We start from the raw sequence: 20795 nt of genomic DNA on the forward strand, positions 1-20795 counted from the left end.
TTATCTGCATATCTAAGGTTATTGATATTTCTCTTGGCAATCTTGATTCCAGCTTATACTTCATCCAGCTTGTCATTTTGCATGATGTACTCTGCATATAATTTGAATAAGCAGGGTGACAATATACAGCCTTGACGTACTCCTTTTCCTATTTGGAACCAGTCCCTTGTTCCATGTCCGGTTCTAACTATTGTTTCTTGACCTGCATACAGATTTCTCAGGAGGCAGATAAAGTGGTCTGGTACTCCCATCTCTCTTAAGAATTTTCCACAGTTTGTTGTCATCCACACAGTCAAAGATTTTAGCATAGTCAATGAAGCAGAAGTTTTTCTGGAATTCTCTTGCTTTTTCTATGATCCAACAGCTGTTGGCAATTTGATCTCTGGTTCCTCTGCCTTTTCTAAATCCAGCTTGAACATTGGAAGTTCTCAGTTCACATACTGTTGAAGCCTAGCTTGGAGAATTTTGAGCATTGCTTTGCTAGCGTGTGAGATGAGTGCAGTTGTGCAGTAGTTTAAACATTCGTTGGCACTGCCTTTAAAGATTTGCCCATTCTACACTTTCACATAAAGGTAATCACATAATGCACGGTCTTATGTGACTGACTTCTTTCACTTAGCATAAGTGTTCTTGAAGTTCACTCATGTAACTTCATTCCTCTATTGTTGATGGACAATTCATTAGTTGATGGACATTTTGCCTGTTTCCACTTTTTGTTTTTTATGAATAATTTTTCTATCTATAGTCATGCACAAGTTTGTGTGGACATATGTTTGTAGTTCTTTTGAATATATGCCTAGGAGTGAAATTGTTGGGTCATCATGGTAAAGAATGCACCTGCAATGCAGGAGACCCGGTTTGATTCCTGGGTCGGGAAGATCTGTTGGAGAAGGGATAGGCTACCTAATCCAATATTGTTTAGCTACCCTTGTGGCTCAGCTGGTAAAGAATCTGCCTGCAATGCAGGAGACCTGGGTTCAATACCTGGGTTGGGAAGATCCCCTAGAGAAGGGAAAGGCTACACACTCCAGTATTCTGGCCTGGAGAATTCCATGGACTGTATAGCCCATGCAGTTGCAAGAGTTGGCCATCACTGAGTGACTTTCACTGGTAACTCTATGTTTCAAATGTGAGGAACTAAATATATTATTTTAAAAGTGGCTGTACGATTTTGCATCTGCACCAGCAAAGTGTAAGAGTTCCAATATTCCATTTCCTCACCAACACTTGCTATTTTCATTTCAATTTTAGAGATCCTGGTGAATGTTAAATGATATTCAGTTCAGTTCATTCGCTCAGTCATGTCCAACTCTTTGCGACCCCATGAATCACAGCAGGCCAGGCCTCCCTGTCCATCACCAACTCCCAGAGTTCACTCAGACTCACGTCCATCGAGTCAGTGATGCCATCCTGCCATCTCATTCTCTGTCGTTCCCTTCTCCTCCTGCCCCCAATCCCTCCCAGCATCAGGGTCTTTTCCAATGAGTCAACTCTTCACATGAGGTGGCCAAAGTACTGGAGTTTCAGCTTTAGCATCATTCCTTCCAAAGAAACCCCAGGGCTGGTCTCCTTCAGAATGGACTGGTTGGATCTCCTTGCAGTCCAAGGGACTCTCAAGAGTCTTCTCCAACACCACAGTTCAAAAGCATCAATTCTTTGGCGCTCAGCGTTCTTCACAGTCCAACTCTCACATCCATACATGACCATATTACATCATCACTAATGATGTTGAGTATCTTCTTGTTCTTATTGGCCATTTGTACATCTTCTTTGGGAAATTTTCTATTAAAATCATTTATCAAGTTTTAATTTTCATGAATTTTCTGTGGTTTGTCATTTTACTTTCTTGTTGATGTACTTTGAAGCAGAAATGATCTTAATTTTGATGAAGTCCTATTTATGAATTTTTTCTTTTGATGCTGTTCTTTCAGTGTGGTATCCAAGCAACTATGCTTAATCCAATGTTATGAAGATTTTCCTCCTTTCTCCTAGAAGTTTTATTGTTTCATTCTTTATTTAAGACTATGATCCAGTGTTTTTGATATGTGATGTAAGGAAAGAGTCCAAATTCATTCTTTTGCATGTAGACATCTAGTTTCCCAGCATTGTTTGTTGAAAAAATACTTCTTTGTAATGTAACTACTTTGGAATTCTTCCCATCAAGTGTTGAGTCTCTTTCCTACACCTTAAATCATGGCTCACCTTTTGACATAATTTTTGTTAGAGAGGTGTCCACTAGTTTTCTTACTCTGCCATTCCAGACTCTGGCCCTTCAATTTCGAAACAAGTTTTTAAAGACAAAAGAAAAATGAAATTGGATTTGGGAAAATGCTTATAATGTAAGATAATTATGCATTAATATGGCTTCCCTGGTGGCTCAGCAGTAAAGAATCTGCCTGCAATAGAGGAGACCGCCTCCAGAGGAACAGACACGGGTTCAATCCCTGGGTCAGAAAGATCCCCTGGAGAAGGAAATGACAACCCACTCCAGTATACTTGCCTGGGAAATCCCATGGACACAGGAACCTGGTGGGCTACAGTCCATGGGGTCACAGAGTTGGACACGACTAAGCATATACTAACACTAACTTTAATGCATTAATATGTAAAAAAAAAATTGTGTATTTAAGAATACTGTAGAGAAGAAAAGATGAGACCTTTTGAAGAGAATATGATTAAATTTATTCCTCTTGGAATTAAATTTTAAAAAATAGGATTTTTTAAAATGTTGGTCTATCATTTGGAAGTACAAAAAATGCTTCTTAGTTTTCCTAAATATTTCTTGGTTTGTTATTTTTAAAAAATAGCATGAATTAATATGAGTATTAACATGTCACCATTAATTTTTCAATGCTATGAATAGACACTATTAAGTATTATTCAAAACATTTAGAGTTTTGAGCCAGTCTTGCCAAAAAGGCAATTGTATATCATCTGGCAGTTGCTGAAAACTAAGTTGCAAACTTTGCCAGCTGAAACGTGATTATGGGTTAAACTGTGAAAGCTGCATAAGCAAGCAGCAAAAAATCTCTTTATATATTAAGTTTTGATGATGGAAAGAATATAATTCTGCACAGTATAAACAACTAGTATCTTGATCTCAAAATGTGACACATTACACTAATCTTCAACTTTGGTCAAATTTTACAGTCTTGCAATAGGAGGAATGAAAATACTGGTTTATGGATTTCACATGTCGTTGTGTGTAACTTGTTGAAGTGAGTTATTTACTTTTTATTTTCTTATCAATGTCTATGCCAAATATGTTGTATGTGACTCTCAGTGAGTCCTTTGAATTATCTTTTATGGCTCCTTTGATTTTTTTTTTTGTATCAGTAGTAAAAAAACTGTTTCTTTTTGACAGCTAGTGTGTATTTCACTTATCATATTGGAAGAGCAATCATTGTCAAGTATCTATCATCAGTGACAAAATGTACATTAAGTATATGTTATGGAATAAATGTGGAGAAGGATGGCAACCCACTCCAGTATTCTTGCCTAGAGAATCCAGTGGACAGAGGAGCCTGGTGGGGTGCTGTCCATAGGGCTGCACAGAGTTGGACACGACTGAAGCAACTTAGCATGTGTGGAATAAATGTCCAGCCAGATACACAGCTGATTATATAACTTTAAATAGTGTTTGAGACATAAATTTTGGGTTTTAACCCATAAGTGAAATATTTACTACTGAATGTCTAGGAAAGGTATTAATCAGAAGTTAGTTTTGTGTTCAAAACCAGAGGGGCATCCTCAAAATAGAGCACTGAGATCTGAATCCTACAGTGAGTTGCCAAAGCCAACGTTAAGGGCATATTTTTCCATGAGATTGGCCTCAGTTCACACACAGGTTCAGGGGTTCTTGGTGCCACCTTTATTTCTCACCAGCTGGTTACAAATTTTGGAGTTCACATACACACACATACACACACAATTGATTTTATGTCTTTGGAGAATACTGAGTAATATAAATACTATGTATATATGTGACTAATATAAATACGGTGTTTTGGCCTCTATAGAGTCTCAAATTTAGGGATGCTTGACTGAGCGACTTCACTTTCACTTTTCACTTTTGTGCATTGGAGAAGGAAATGGCACCCACTCCAATGTTCTTGCCTGGAGAATCCCAGGGACGGGGGAGCCTGGTGGGCTGCCATCTATGGGGTCACACAGAGTCGGACATGACTGAAGCGACTTAGCAGCAGCAGCAGCAGCAATCTATCTTTGATAGGTAATTTTGAAACTTTTTTAGTATAAATAAAACAAAATGTCTTTTAAACTGATGCATCTTCTTTGTAGGATAGATGGTTTTTGAGTTTGTGATTGTAAACAAAGGAAAATCTCAATCTGCAAAGAGTCAATAACTAGATTTACTCTACTTTTATTTCCTCTACAGTTTTCCAACTGTTTTTTCCTCTACAGTTTTCCAACTAGTTTTTGCTGTTTTCCAGAGATAAGATTCTTTAGAGAAGGATTTTTTGTTTGTTTGTTTATTATTATTTTTATTATTTCTGGGAAGGGTTGTGCATAGCTACTAAAACTATTTGCTTTCATTGTAAAGGTATAAAGGAAATACAATTATATGTTTTTAAAGGAGTTCTCAGGTCTTAAATTAAAAAAAAACTATTTTAGAGTTGCTATAATAGGAGATACAGAGTATTGGAAAAAATGGTAACCTTTTCTCAATATAGTCAGTGTTGCTCTCAAGATGTGGGGAAATTGAATTAACAGATGTGACAGCTGACAACTGTATATTTCTTGGATTATTGAAGTAATAACATGTCAAGTTACTCATTCCTGAAGTGAGGAGATCAATTAAATTTTTCCTGGCTTCCTGCTCTCTTGCGTTGAAAGTTTTCTGCCCTGTAGAATTTTTGTAACTCCCTGGAGGATTCAGCCACTTTTTAATTGAAGGAAATGAAAGGATTTTTCTTTTCCAATAAAATCATGCACATTCCAGAGGTTTAACATGATTTATTGAATGAATGAATGATTTAGTTTAGAGATAAAATAAATACTGGACCAAATTTGAGAACCAAATATCTGAGTAGATGAGATTGTGAAACTTTCCTTCATGGTATCAAACTGTCTTAATTGATCATTAAACTATTCTACCCACTACCTCCTTCTGTAATGGAACTTTTATAATGAAAAAGATGTGGCATTGCCCCAGCCCTGCAGTATCTGAATGGGCAGCAACTGTGTTTAAAAGCAGAGAGAAACCTGTCACCCATCAGTGCTCCCTTCAGTTTGTGATTATTACTTGAGATTAGCCCTTTAATTAGGTAATAAGTCATATACTTACTAAAGCAATGCCTGAAATGAATGAAGGCATGCTAGCTATTAATTTTTACTGCTGTATTCTTTCTTCTAAGTTGTCAATGTCTGGGAGATTTGAACAAACAATAACAGAAATGGCTTTGCATTGACCAATTAATGGTACCTCAGTGTTTCTCTCTAGATGATTATCTTTACATGACTCATTTCCTTTGAGGAAAAAGCTTGCTTCCAGATGTCCTCTCATTATCCTCCTCTGTCTTTTCCTCACTTAAAGGACATCTGCTGTGACATTTTGTCCTTTCTGACTCTGAGTTGAGTGGCCAATGTTAATTGGTTTCCATTAAGTGGTGGCTAGTCTCATCTAGCTCTTGGGAACATTTTACCAGGACTCATTGTCGAAGTTCATGGCCACCAATGTACTTCCAGTCAGGAAGTCCTTGCACACTGCAACCTCTTTGCCCTGAACTCAATCCTCAATGGGTAATGGCTTGTCCATTCATTCAATAATTTTGTGTGTTCTCCTTAAGCAAATAAAGGGAGAACATTTAGATAATCTTCACACTGTATCCAGGATGTAGGGAAAAAGCTGTTCACCTCCCTGTGATAATGCATGCGTAGATGCTAAGTCTCTTCAGTCATGTCCAACTCTTTGCAACCCAATGAACATAGCCCACCAGGCTCTTCTATCCATGGAATTATCCAGGCAGGGACACTGGAGTGGGTTGCCACTCCCTTCTCCAGGGGTTTTTCCCAACCCAGGGATCACACCAGCATCTCTCATATCTCCTGCATTGGCAGGTGGGTTCTTTACCACTAGCACTGCCTGGACTGAGGCATGTATCTTGTGCACCTTGGGAAGTAATCTCAAAATAAATACTGAGTCCTAATCCTTACCCTTGTTATCCTTAGGGAAGTAGGCTGTAGCCCAAAGTATCTTCTTATCTGCTCATTTCTATAATCCACACCTTGGGGTTCCTTGGTGGCTCAGATGGTAAAGAATCTGACTGCAATGCAGGAGACCTGGGTTCTTGCCTGGAGAATTCCATGGACAGAGGAGCCTGGCGGGCTATGGTCCATGTGGCAGCAAAGAGTTGGACATGACTAAGTGACTTTTATTTCATGAGCCACACCTTAGGCTTTAACCTTAAGGCAGATAGATGGCACAGAAGCCTAGAAAGTACTGTGACAACTAAATTCTTCAATTGTCTTTTATATCTCATTTTCCCAAACTCCTTAAGGTCATGACGTAGGCCTCTTATTCTTTGCAGGAACTTCTTCTGTATCTTCTTTCTTTCCACTGACACAAAGTTTCTTAAATTTTCCTTAATGCATTATAGGACAGAAAGAAAATATTGGAATACTACTAATAAGGGCACACCTATAGGGAAGGAAGTATTTTAAAAATAGTTTTTACATGATGTTCTTGCTTGTCTAGGGAAATCCCCTGTTGCTGGAGAACATTTATTGTCATCCAGATATGCCCCTACTTCTGAGAAGGAAGAAATGGGTAGATTTCTTTATCTCAGTTCCCAATCTCTAGTTTTCAAGATGTGTCTGTGTTAAACCTGGATTCTAAGCGAAATGATTGCCTCTTAGAAGTAGGGGCACTAATCAATCTCCAGGGAAATTGACTTCTAAGTACTAGGTCAAAAAATACTTTGCCCCATCACAGAGGCATGTAAAATATTCATTGGAGAAAAAGAAGTCTCAGGTTCTAGCAGTAAGCCATATGAAGAGTTGTCACTGCTTAAAGATACAAGTAACAGAGTCTGGCAGCCCAACTCTAATCTTGAAGTCTGCATTGGCTACACATTAGAATCACCTAGGGAGGTTAAAAAAAAAAAAAAGCAAGTACAACACAGGACACATCCAGACCACCTGAATCATAATGTCAGGTGGGATGTGTTTTGTAAAAAAGTTCACCAAGTGGTTCTTTGTATATGAGTCTTAAGAGCTGTTGAAGCCATTGTCTAGTCTCTGGTCCTAGCTCCTGGGGACCTGGTTGTAAGTGGGATTTGTTTTGCAGGAGTCATAGAATCTATTTTCTGGTTTGACTGGAATTTTCCAACCTACCTAAATTTTTGCATTTTTGGCTTTGGGTCCTCTTTCTGACCTGCTGTGGAACTTTCTTTTGTCATACAAAGCACGAGTACAGACAGATGGAGCCCCAATTATTTAATGGATGGAGTTTTTGTAGTTGGAATTGCATTCAGGATTTCCAAATTTAGAGCATCCAAAGGGAGCTTGCCAATGAATGTTCCTCCCTATCTCTTTCTGTCTCTTATTCCGTATTGCCTATTTTCTCTTTGATTCTACACACTTGATGTCACAGGGTTACATCTCAGGCCTCAAGATGCTTAGCTTGCTTATTTTAATCCAAAATGGGAACACATACTGTGAGATTTTAAAGAATCCCAGAGAATCTCTTACATGTATTTCATTTCCTATAACTCATTCAGTACCTCAGGTTGCTGGGAAAGGTGGGAGATGGGAAAAAGGAGACGGCTCTTAAAACCTGTTTAAATAATACTACCTGTTGTTAGTCTCAGCCTTCGGGGGGCAAATGCTATGTCTTGGAGATTTTCTCACCTCTTCCTTTTCTTTTTTTTTCCTCCTGATAGGAGACTTACTTGGCTGCAAGGAGATGGAACTGGGCTTTTGGAGGACAGATTCCTTTTTTTTTTTTTTTCTGGTTTCTGGTGTCCGCTGTTTCATCCCCTGTATTGCTGTCCAACAAGATGATCCTGCTTTTATCTGACATTTCACAGGTTTCTGTGACTGAGATCTATAGTCACACTGTTGGCATCCTGCTATAAAGATATCTCTAATTATATACTTCTTCTCAATCTCATGACTTCAGTGACCCACTGGAATCTTTCAACACTTCTCTGTCCATTCACTGGGGCATGTGCACCCTTGGACGTCCTGAGCACTGTATGTAGACTGTGGGGAGTCATGAGGTTTATCTTAGTCTCATTCATCTCCGGAGAAGGCGATGGCACCCCGCTCCAGTACTCTTGCCTGGAAAATCCCATGGACAGAGGAGCCTGGTAGGCTGCAGTCCATGGGATTGTGAAGAGTCGGACACAACTGAGCGATTTCACTTTCACTTTTTACTTTTCATGCATTGGAGAAGGAAATGGCGACCCACTCCAGTGTTCTTGCCTGGAGAATCCCTGGGACAGGGGAGCCTGGCGGACTGCCGTCTATGGGGTCGCACAGAGTCGGACACGACTGAAGCGACTTAGCAGCAGCAGCAGCAGCGTTCATCTCCACACCTTCCTCCATCTAGTGCCATTATACCTCATATTGGATTTAAGGGTAAGTTCAGTGTTGGTCTTCCCCCAGAAGTTAAGTTCTCACATAGGTTACACCTTGGGAATTATGTCACTTGCTCTGGGATTCTCAGTTTCCCACATACTGTTAATGCCTGACATTAAAGTTTAGCCCCACAAAGTCAGTAACAGTAACTCTGCTGACCTGTTTTCTCACATCTGTCACCTCCTTTCCCATTATACCCTCAGACCAGAATGAATGGGATTTCTACTTTTTTATATTTAGAGAGGCCTCCCTGTTATTTCATACCCTCCTCTTCTCAAGAACACTGAGCCCTGTGACTCAGCATTAAATGTAGTTGAGTTGGAGGATAAGATAAACTCATCTGATGATAAGAGAACACATTCCAAAAAGTATTTTTATCTGTCAAATGCACATTCTTGAAAATCATGCTTCTCTTTGAGCTTTGCTGGCAAAGATACCTGCAGCTAGCAGGGATGTTCTTCATGATTTCCTAAACTTCCCACCCCCTGGGCTTTTTAGCCCTGACTCTACTACCAAAGGCATTTACCACAAATATTTTAGCATATATAATTAATTTAGCAAATATACTGAGTGTGTGCTATATATCAAGCACTATTCTTAGAAGATAATTAAATAGTGATCAAGACTAAGTTGGTCAAAGAAACCAGGAGGCATTCTACTTGAGTTAATAACACAAAGGAAGTGACTGACAGTTGAAGAGATGCTTGAAGAATACAAAGAAGGCTCCTATCCTTGAGAAACTTGAAGCTTAGATGGCCAGGGAGACATTTTATGTATTTAATATGGGAATGGTCCAAAGAGGTTTTATGGAAGCTTAAAAGAAAACATGGCTAATTCTGCCTGGGACAGTTTAAAAGCAATGATTTCTTGAAAACTCTTGAATACTAAACTTATTTTTGCCTTAAGTAAGGCAAGTCTAGTTAGCATAACATGATTGGTTTTGCTGACAACCATTTACTCAAGTTGATCTGTTTTTTGGCTGCCCTTAAATTGGCAGACCTGAACTCATTATCATTCAGACCTGAAATACCACATATTTCTCACTCTTGCTCTCAGCTTTTTAAAGTTATTTTTCTGTGAATTGGAAGGCAAGGACAACTTAATGTGAAGGATACAGTTCACTGAAAATTTAGTTGATATTATATATAAGCTTAATACAATTACCATTAAGAGGGTTACACTATTTAATTTTAAATTCACTTAAGAATGTTATAAGTGAGAAAAGTCTGGACCAGGCAAAAAGATGAGACAAACAGTGCTGATTCTTACCAGTATCAGTATTCCTTCTCTTTTGGGGGCATACAGACCGTATTTCTAAATTTGTCTTTCAATCACATACAGTAGTCTGACTGACTTCTGACTGTGGTCACACAGGAAAGAGGTGGTAAAGCTAAGATGTGAACTCAAGTATCCTGGCTTCTAAGTGGCACTAGCAGTAAAGAACCTGCCTGCCAATGTAAGAGATGTAAGGACGCAGGTTCGATCCCTGACTCAGGAAGGATCCCCTGGAGGAGGAAACAGCAACCCACTCCAGTATTCTTGCCTGGAGGATCCCACGGGCAGAGGAGCTTGGTGGGCTACAGTCCATAGCATCACAAAGAGTCGGACACGACCAAAGTGACTTAGCAGGCAAACACATTCTGGCTTCTGTTCCGTTGCCTTTAATAAGCTAATTGTAATTCTAGGCCTTAACCAAGTATAGTGTGATTAAGGCACTGAAGATAGTTGAGTGTGCCCAGGTGGCAGAAGATAAGAGAGAGGATATTAGAAGATGAAGTTGGAATTGTGTAGAGCCATATAGACCATAAAAACTTGGGATTTTATTATAAGAGCAATAAGAAATTAGTGATAAAAATCTCATTTGTGATTTTAACATAACACTGTGCCATGTAGCAAATGAATTATATGAGACTAAGAGAACTATTTCAGTGGCCCATGTAAGCAATAATAGCTTACAAAAGTAGTATGGTAAAAATGGAGAGAAATGAATTGGATTTATTTATATGTTGAAGATAGAGCCAATAAGGCTTTCTGTTGGATTGGGAAGAAGCTGAGGAGGAAAAAGACAGAATCAAGGGTAATAATTAAAATTTTTAGCTTTAAGCATGAAGGGATAGATAGTGGTGCATTTACTAAAATAGTGAAAATTGGGAGAAGAATAGGTTAGGGTTAAAATCAATAGTGTTTTTTTTTTTTTTTCTTTGAACAAAGAGGCCTAGGATAAATATCCAGTTAGAAATCTATACATCTGGAGTATTTTAAAGAGTCTGAGCCTAGAGGTGTACATTTGGGTGTAGTTAGCACTGAGAAGGCAATGGCACCCCACTCCAGTACTTTTGCCTGGAAAATCCCATGGATGGAGGAGCCTGGCAGACTGCAGTCCATGGGGTCGCTAAGAGTCGGACACGACTGAGCGACTTCGCTTTCACTTTTCACTTTCATGCATTGGAGAAGGAAATGGCAACCCACTCCAGTGTTCTTGCTGGAGAATCCCAGGGACAGGGGAGCCTGGTGGCTGCCGTCTATGGCGTCACACAGAGTTGGACACGACTGAAGTGACTTAGCATAACATAGCATAGCATAGCACTGAGAAAGCAATGGCACCCCACTCTAGTACTCTTGCCTGGAAAATCCCATGGAGCCTGGTAGGCTGCAGTCCACGGGGTCGCGAAGAGCCGGACATAACTAGGCGACTTGACTTTCACTTTTCACTTTCATGCATTGGAGAAGGAAATGGCAACCCACTCCAGTGTTCTTGCCTGGAGAATCCCAGGGACGGCGGAGCCTGGTGGGCTGCCATCTATGGGGTCGCACAGAGTCAGACACGACTGAAGCGACTTAGCAGCAGCAGCAGCAACACTGAGAAGGAAGTTTTAGTCATTGGGCTAAATAAGGTTAGCTACAAAGATATATGGCAAAACCAATACAATATTGTAAAGTTAAAAAAATAATAAAATAAAATAAAATAAAATTTAAACAAACAAACAAAAAGTGTCCCAACTTGGTTTGAGCAGAAATATTTGAGCAGAAATAGTGTGACTTGCAAAGAAGGCTGGTCAAGTGGGGTCAGACAAGAAAGAGAAAAAGTAGGAGAGAGTATAAGTGAACATGAACATTTCAAGGAGGAAATGCTCCTGAAATGTCAATTAAGATGAAGACATAGATGTTACCCTTGGACCTGGTATCAAAGAAGACATTTTGATAAAGTCATTTATCTGTGTTTTAAACAGATTTACTGAAGTAAAATTGAGATACAGTAAATAAACTTCTCATATTTAAAATGTAATCTACTACTTGAAAAATTTTGATGTTAAGCATACATCCATGAGGGCTTCCCAGGTGGCACTAGTGGTAAAGAACCTGCCTGCCACTGCAGGAGATGTAAGAGATGCAGGTTTGATCCCTGGGTCGGGAAGATGCCCTGGAGGAGGGCAGGGCAACCCACTCCAGTATTCTTGACTGGAGTATCCCCATGGACAGAGGAACCTGGCAGGCTACAGTCCATAGGGTTCCCTGGAGTGAGACACAACTGAAGCAACTTAGCAGGCGTATGTCCATGGAGCTATCTCTGTGACCAAGATAATTAACGTATTTGTGCTCCTGAGTTTTGTTCCCCTGAATAGTTCTTCCCCTCTCTTCCTCCCTAGGAGGAATTTGTCACATCCTTGAATTTGTCCTCATGCTTTTGTCCTCGGCTAAGCAAATGCAGAGTTCCAAAGAATAGCAAGAAGAGATAAGAAAGCCTTCTTCAGCGATCAATGCAAAGAAATAGAGGAAAACAACAGAGTGGGAAAGACTAGGGATCTCTTCAAGAAAATCAGAGATACCAAAGGAACATTTCATGCAAAGATAAGCTCGATAAAGGACAGAAATCATATGGACCTAACAGAAGCAGAAGATATTAAGAAAAGATGGCAAGAATACACAGAAGAACTGTACAAAAAAGATCTTCTCGACCCAGATAATCACGATGGTGTGATCACTGACCTAGCGCCAGACATCCTGGAATGTGAAGTCAAGTGGGCCTTAGAAAGCATCACTATGAACAAAGCTAGTGGAGATGATGGAATTCCAGTGGAGCTATTTCATATCCTGAAAGATGATGCTGTGAAAGTGCTGCACTCAATATGCCAGCAAATTTGGAAAATTCAGCAGTGGCCATAGGACTGGAAAAGGTCAGTTTTCATTCCAATCCCAAAGAAAGGCAATGCCAAAGAATGCTCAAACTACTGCACAATTGCACTCATTTCACACGCTAGTAAAGTAATGCTCAAAATTCTCCAAGCCAGGCTTCAGCAATATGTGAACCGTGAACTTCCTGATGTTCAAGCTGGTTTTAGAAAAGGCAGAGGAACCAGGGATCAAATTGCCAACATCCGCTGGATCATGGAAAAAGCAAGAGAGTTCCAGAAAAACATCTATTTCTGCTTTACTGACTATGCCAAAGCCTTTGACTGTGTGGATCACAAGAAACAGTGGAAAATTCTGAAAGAGATGGGAATACCAGACCACCTAACCTGCCTCTTGAGAAATTTGTATTCAGGTCAGGAAGCAACAGTTAGAACTGGACATGGAACAACAGACTGGTTCCAAATAGGAAAGGAGTATGTCAAGGCTGTATATTGTCACCCTGTTTATTTAACTAATATGCAGAGTACATCATGAGAAACGCTGGACTGGAAGAAACACAAGCTGGAATCAAGATTGCCGGGAGAAATATCAATAACCTCAGATATGCAGATGACACCACCCTTCTGGCAGAAAGTGAAGAGGAACTCAAAGGCCTCTTGATGAAAGTGAAAGTGGAGACTGAAAAAGTTGGCTTAAAGCTCAACATTCAGAAAACGAAGATCATGGCATCTGGTCCCATCACTTCATGGGAAATAGATGGGGAAACAGTGGAAACAGTGTCAGACTTTATTTTTCTGGGCTCCAAAATCACTACAGATGGTGACGGCAACCATGAAATTAAAAGATTCTTACTCCTTGGATGGAAAGTTATGACCAACCTAGACAGCATATTCAAAAGCAGAGGCATTACTTTGCCAACAAAGGTCCCTCTAGTCAAGGCTATGGTTTTTCCAGTGGTCATGTATGGATATGAGAGTTGGACTGTGAAGAAGGCTGAGCACCGAAGAATTGATGCTTTTGAACTGTGGTGTTGGAGAAGACTCTTGAGAGTCCCTTGGACTGCAAGGAGATCCAACCAGTCCATTCTAGAGATCAGCCCTGGGATTTCTTTGGAAGGAATGATGCTAAAGCTGAAACTCCAGTACTTTGGCCACCTCATGAGAAATGCTGACTCATTGGAAAAGACTCTGATGCTGGAAGGGATTGGGGGCAGGAGGAGAAAGGGATGACAGAGGATGAGATGGCTGGATGGCATCACTGACTCGATGGACGTGAGTCTGAGTGAACTCCGGGAGTTGGTGATGGATAGGGAGGCCTGGCGTGCTGTGATTCATGGGGTCGCAAAGAGTTGGACACGACTGAGCGACTGATCTGATCTGAAGCACTTACTGGCATTGTCACTATGTACTAGTTTTATTTCTTAGAATTTTATATAAATGGAGTCATACAGTGTGAATTACTTTTTTTCTGACTTCTCTTGACACAATTTGAGATTCATCTCTGCTTTTGTGTGTTATCATCTTCTTTTATTGCAGAATAGTAACCCACTGTATGAATGTTCTACAATGGTTTATCCATTTATTTTGGAAGGACAGATAGGTTGTTTTCAGTTTGGGCTGCTTAAATTAAGGCTTCTATGACAAAAATGAAAATTAAAATCTATGGGTGGGTCATGTGATGTGGTAAATTGTTTGAAAACCTGACACACTCTTTTCTTTTCATGGCCTGTGGTATTGGTGTCATATTCAAGAAACTTCTGTATGACCCAAAGTCATCCTCTAGAAGTTTCACAGTTTTAAGTTTGACATTTAGTTCTATGGCCCATGTTTTGAGTTAACTTTTGAATATGATGTGGAATATGAATTAAAGTCACTTTTTTTGCATATGGACATTAAATTGTTGTAGCAATACTTGTTGAAAATACTGTCAGTTCACCACTGAGTGTCCTTTGGTCGTTTTCAAAAATTAGTTGTCCATTTATGTCTGGATCTTTTGGGAACTCTCTGTTGTGTTATATGGAAACAGGCATCTTTTTTAATTCCAGTATTATACTATCATAGTTATTGTAGCTATAAGTCTTTAAGTCAGGTAGCATTTGTTCCTAAGCTTTGTTTTTTTCTCAAATTATTTTGGCTATTCTAGGTCCTTAATATTTCCTTATAAATTTTAAAACCAGTTCATTAATTTCTGCACAAGTGTCTGCTGTGATTTTGTTTGGGCTTATGTTGAATCTACAGATAAATTTGGGGAGAATTGACATTCTCAAAGGATGTCTCTATATTTATTTAGAGCTCCCTTTCTGTCAGTAATCTTTATAATTTTCAATATACAGTTCTTTCCCATATTTTACTAAATTTATTCTAAGTATCTCAAAGTTTTGAATCTTTTATAAATTGGATTTTATTGCACTTCACTTTCCAATTGCTTGCAGCCAGTTTCTAGAACTACAGTTGTTTTTCTTTGTATTAATCTTGTGACTTGTCATGTTAATACTGAAATCACTTACTTATTCTAGTAGTGTTGTTGCAGTTCTTTAGGATTTTCTGTGTAGATAATCATGTCATCTGAGAATAATGGACATTTTCTTTTTTCTCTAATCTGATGCTTTAAAATTTTTTACCTTTCTTGATTGCTCTGACCTGTATCTCTAGTACAGTGTCTTAATAGAAGTGATGAAGGCAGACATCTTTATTTCTTTTCTACTCTTCAGAAGTAAACATTTGGGCTTGACTGCTAAATATTATGTTGAAAGTGAAAGTCATTCAGTTGTGTCCGACTCTTTGTGACCCCGTGGACCATACAGTCCATGGGATTCTCCAGGCCAGAATACTGAAATGAATAGTCTTTCCCTTCTTCAGGAGATCTTTACAACCCAGGGATCGAACCCAGGTCTCCTGTTTTGCAGATGGATTCTTTATTAGCTGAGCCACAAGGGAAGCCTAAGAGTATTGGTGTGGTAGCCTATCCTTTCTTTAGAGGATTTTCCAGACCCAGGAATCAAAGCAGAGTCTCCTGCATTGTAGACAGATTCTTTGCCAACTGAGCTATAGCTGTAGGTTTTTTGTAGATGATAGGTATCCATTTAAGGAAATTTCCTCTGTTCATAGTTTTGCTGTGAATTTTTATCAGGAACAGATGTTGGATTTTGACAGATGCTTTTCTTTCATCTAACCAAATATGACACGGTTAGGAAAAATTACCTAAGCTTGGTTAACTGTCAAGCCCACCAGCTGGTCCACAAAATTCCTGAGGTGACCCAGGCCAAGTAGCTAGCTGGGCAGGGACACAACCTCACCTACCAGTAAAGTGACTGCCGTGGCCACCCTGACTACCAGCCTTACTCACCAATGGGCTGAAACCAGTCTAGGATCCTGGGCCTGGCAGTCAGAGATACCTGGACCTATTTCTCTCAGTGAGTAACCATAGCCCCAGGACCTGGACTAACCCACCAGTCGGCAGGGATTGGTCCTGGGACCCCACCAGGACCCCATGTCCATAGATTCCAGAACCCATATCTGCTCACTAGTAGGCTGGCACTAGCCTCAGGCCTCTTGGGCCATTCAGCCAGCTGTCAGAACCTGGCCCCACCCACCAGCAGGCTGATATCAGCTCTGGGACCCTGAATGCCACAGCTAGATGCTCCAGGACCCAGTTTCACTCATCACTAGATCAGAACTAGCCATGGGGACCTTGTTGCCCCAGGTCTCTTCATCTAGTTACCTTGTGACCCAAGCCCATCTACCAATGGTCAAGCAACAGGACTGGGAAAACCTGGGCTAGTTGTGCCCAGACGAGCCCCACTCACTAGCAACTGGCAGCCTCTGCACTAGGAAGGCCTGGTAAATAACCTGACCAGGGCCAGCCACACATATCAGGGCTCCCACAGAAGTTAGCCTGACACAGTGGAAGGGACCACACATTCCCCAGAGAGAGCATCACTAGAACATGTGGCTTTGGTGACCAGAGAAGTATGCTGCTGGGCTCCTAGGACAACCCCTACATAAAGACACTTCTCTAAGACCAGGAAACATAAACCACATACTTAGAAAAAACAGCAGAGAATTAGGCAAAATGAGGCAATGGAAGAATATGTTCCAAATGAAGGAATATGATAAAACCCCAGAGACAAAACTAACTGAAGTGGAGATGTGCAACCTAATTGATAGATAGTACAAAGTAATGATCACAAAAATGTTCAAAGAACTTGAGAGAAGAATGAATGAACTTGTATTCATTTTTAGACAATTGTAAAAATAGTTATAAAATAAGAACCAAACAAAGCTGAAGAATACATTACTTAAATAAAAATACACTAGAAAAAATCAAGAGTAGATTAGATAATATAGAGGAACAGATCAGTGAATTTAGAGATACTGTAGTGGAAATCACCCAAGCTTAACAGAAAAAAGAGAAAAACATAAAAAAGAAATTAGTTTAAGAAACATCTGGGACAACATCAAGCATACAATTTCATATTATAGAGATCTCGGAAGAGAGAGATAAAGGTGAAAAAAACATATCTGAAGACATTCTTTCTGAAAACTTCTCTAACTTGGGAAAGAAAACAGACATACAAGTCCAGAAAGCGCAAACAGTCCCAAAGAAGATAAACCTAAAGAGGATAGCATCAACACATTTAAAAATAAAGAGAAAATAAAAGCAGCAAGGTAGCTGTGTAGAAGGGAGCTCCCATAAGAATGTCAGTTCACTTTTAAGAAACAACTCTGCAGTCCAAAATGGAAAAAGGCATGATAAATTTAAAGTGAAGAAAGGAAAGGCTCTACAACAAAGAATACTGCACCAGCCAAGGCTGTCATTCAGATATGAAGGAGAGGTCAAGAGTTTTGCGGACAAACAGAAGTTGAAAGAGGTCAGCACCACCAATCCAGCTTTACAAGAAATGTTAAAGGGGCTTCTCTAAGCAGAAAAGAAAAGGCCACAACTAGACTTAGGAAAATTATGAAAGAAAAAAAAAATCTCATTGTTAAAGACATATGCATAGTCAAGCTAGTAGATCAACTAGTTATACAGCTTGTAGGAAGATAAAAGTAGCAGAATCACCTATATCTACAATCCATAGTTAAGGTGGAGACAAAACAAAGAGATGTAAAATATGATGTCAGAAACATTAAATGTGAGTGAGGGATTTTATTATATATATAATTAAATATATCTTTATAATATATAATTAAATAAGTATATATCTATTAAATTTATATATTATATATAACATATTTATACATATTACTATATATAAACCTCATGTAAATGGAATAAATGCTCCAATCAAAAGACAAAGACTGGCTTGATACCAAAATAAGACCCAGCTTTCCATCCCTGATGCCACCGAGGTCGCATGTGCGAGGCTGCTCTGCCACCGCTGAGATGCGTTACGTTGCCTCATACTTGTTGGCCACCCTCGGGGGCAATTCCTCCCCCAGCGCCAAGGACATCAAAAAGATCCTGGACAGCGTGGGCATCGAGGCAGACGACGACCGGCTCAACAAGGTCATCAGTGAGCTCAACGGAAAGAACATCGAGGACCTCATTGCTCAGGGTATCGGCAAGCTGGCCAGTGTGCCTGCTGGCGGGGCTGTGGTCATCTCCACTGCCCTAGGATCGGCAGCACCCGCTGTGGGTTCTGCTCCAGCCGCAGTGGAGGAGAAGAAGGAGGAGAAGAAGGAAGAGTTGGAGGAGTCAGATGACGACATGGGCTTCAGCTTGTTTGACTAGAGTCCCGCTCCCCTGCAAATAAAACCCTTTTTATGTTAAAAAAAAAAAAAAACATTAACAAATTGAAAAATAAAAACCATATGATTATCTCAATAGATGCAGAGAAAGCCTTTGACAAAATTCAACAGCCATTTATGATAAAAACTCTCCAGAAAGCAGGAATAGAAGGAACATACCTCAACATAATAAAAGCTGTATATGACAAACCCACAGCAAACATTATCCTCAATGGTGAAAAATTGAAAGCATTTCCTCTAAAGTCAGGAACAAGACAAGGGTGCCCACTTTCACCATTACTATTCAACATAGTTTTGGAAGTTTTGGCCACAGCAATCAGAGCAGAAAAAGAAATAAAAGGAATCCAAATTGGAAAAGAAGAAGTAAAACTCTCACTAGTTGCAGATGACATGATCCTCTACATAGAAAACCCTAAAGACTCCACCAGAAAATTACTAGAACTAATCAATGATTATAGTAAAGTTGCAGGATATAAAATCAACACACAGAAATCCCTTGCATTCCTATACACTAATAATGAGAAAACAGAAAGAGAAATTAAGGAAACAATTCCATTCACCATTGCAACCAAAAGAATAAAATACTTAGGAATATATCTACCTAAAGAAACTAAAGACTTATATATAGAAAACTATAAAACACTGGTGAAAGAAATCAAAGAGGACACTAATAGATGGAGAAATATACCATGTGCATGGATTGGAAGAATCAATATAGTGAAAATGAGTATACTACCCAAAGCAATTTATAGAGTCAATGCAATCTCTATCAAGCTACCAACGGTATTCTTCACAGAGCTAGAACAAATAGTTTCACAATTTGTATGGAAATACAAAAAACCTTGAATAGCCAAAGCTATCTTGAGAAAGAAGAAGGGAACTGGAGGAATCAACCTACCTGACTTCAGGCTCTACTACAAAGCCACATTTATCAAGACAGTATGGTACTGGCACAAAGACAGAAATATAGATCAATGGAACAAAATAGAAAGCCCAGAGATAAATCCACGCACATATGGACACCTTATCTTTGACAAAGGAGGCAAGAATATACAATGGATTAAAGACAATCTCTTTAACAAGTGGTGCTGGGAAATCTGGTCAACCACTTGTAAAAGAATGCAACTAGAACACTTTCTAACACCATACACAAAAATAAACTCAAAATGGATTAAAGATCTCAACGTAAGACCAGAAACTATAAAACTCCTAGAGGAGAACATAGGCAAAACACTATCTGACATACATCACAGCAGGATCCTCTATGACCCACCTCCCAGAATATTGGAAATAAAAGCAAAAATAAACAAATGGGACCTAATTAACCTTAAAAGCTTCTGCACAACAAAGGAAACTATTAGCAAGGTGAAAAGGCAGCCTTCAGAATGGGAGAAAATAATAGCAAATGAAGCAACTGACAAACAACTAATCTCAAAGATATACAAGCAACTCCTACAGCTCAACTCCAGAAAAATAAACGACCCAATCAAAAAATGGGCCAAAGAACTAAATAGACATTTCTCCAAAGAAGACATACAGATGGCTAACAAACACATGAAAAGATGCTCAACATCACTCATTATCAGAGAAATGCAAATCAAAACCACCATGAGGTACCATTTCACGCCAGTCAGAATGGCTGTGATCCAAAAGTCTACAAACAATAAATGCTGGAGAGGGTGTGGAGAAAAGGGAACCCTCTTACACTGTTGGTGGGAATGCAAACTAGTACAGCCACTATGGAGAACAGTGTGGAGATTCCTTAAAAAACTGGAAATAGAACTGCCTTATGATCCAGCAATCCCACTGCTGGGCATATACACTGAGGAAACCAGAAGGGAAAGAAACATGTGTAGCCCAATGTTCATTGCAGCACTGTTTATAATAGCCAGGACATGGAAGCAACCTAGATGTCCATCAGCAGATGAATGGATAAGAAAGCAGTGGTACATATACACAATGGAGTATTACTCAGCCATTAAAAAGAATACATTTGAATCAGTTCTAATGAGGTGGATGAAACTGGAGCCTATTATACACAGTGAAGTAAGCCAGAAAGAAAAACACCAATACAGTATACTAATGCATATATATGGAATTTAGAAAGATGGTAACAATAACCCTATGTACAAGACAGCAAAAGAGACACTGATGTATAGAACAGTCTTATGGACTCTGTTGGAGAGGGAGAGGAGGGGAAGATTTGGGAGAATGGCATTGAAACACACATAATATCATGTATGAAACGAGTTGCCAGTCCAGGTTTGATGCATGATACTGGATGCTTGGGGCTGGTGCACTGGGATGACCCAG

At 39.5% G+C, this 20795-nt stretch overlaps 1 protein-coding gene and 1 long non-coding RNA gene across 3 annotated transcripts in view; one reads left to right on the plus strand and one right to left on the minus strand.

Moving 5' to 3' along the window:
- The window catches only part of LOC138988641 (uncharacterized), a 433276-nt gene that overhangs the window by 49701 nt on the left and 362780 nt on the right, over window positions 1–20795 (minus strand). The gene's annotated exons all lie outside the window — the stretch shown is intronic.
- Window positions 18073–18495, plus strand: LOC102278883 (large ribosomal subunit protein P2). Its single transcript, XM_005894578.2, has one exon. It carries the CDS (start codon window positions 18073–18075, stop codon window positions 18463–18465), a length of 393 nt encoding a protein of 130 aa, XP_005894640.2. The 3' UTR covers window positions 18466–18495.

The sequence above is a fragment of the Bos mutus genome, chromosome 7, assembly GCF_027580195.1.
Source record: "Bos mutus isolate GX-2022 chromosome 7, NWIPB_WYAK_1.1, whole genome shotgun sequence".
Taxonomy (NCBI): Eukaryota; Metazoa; Chordata; class Mammalia; order Artiodactyla; family Bovidae; genus Bos; species Bos mutus.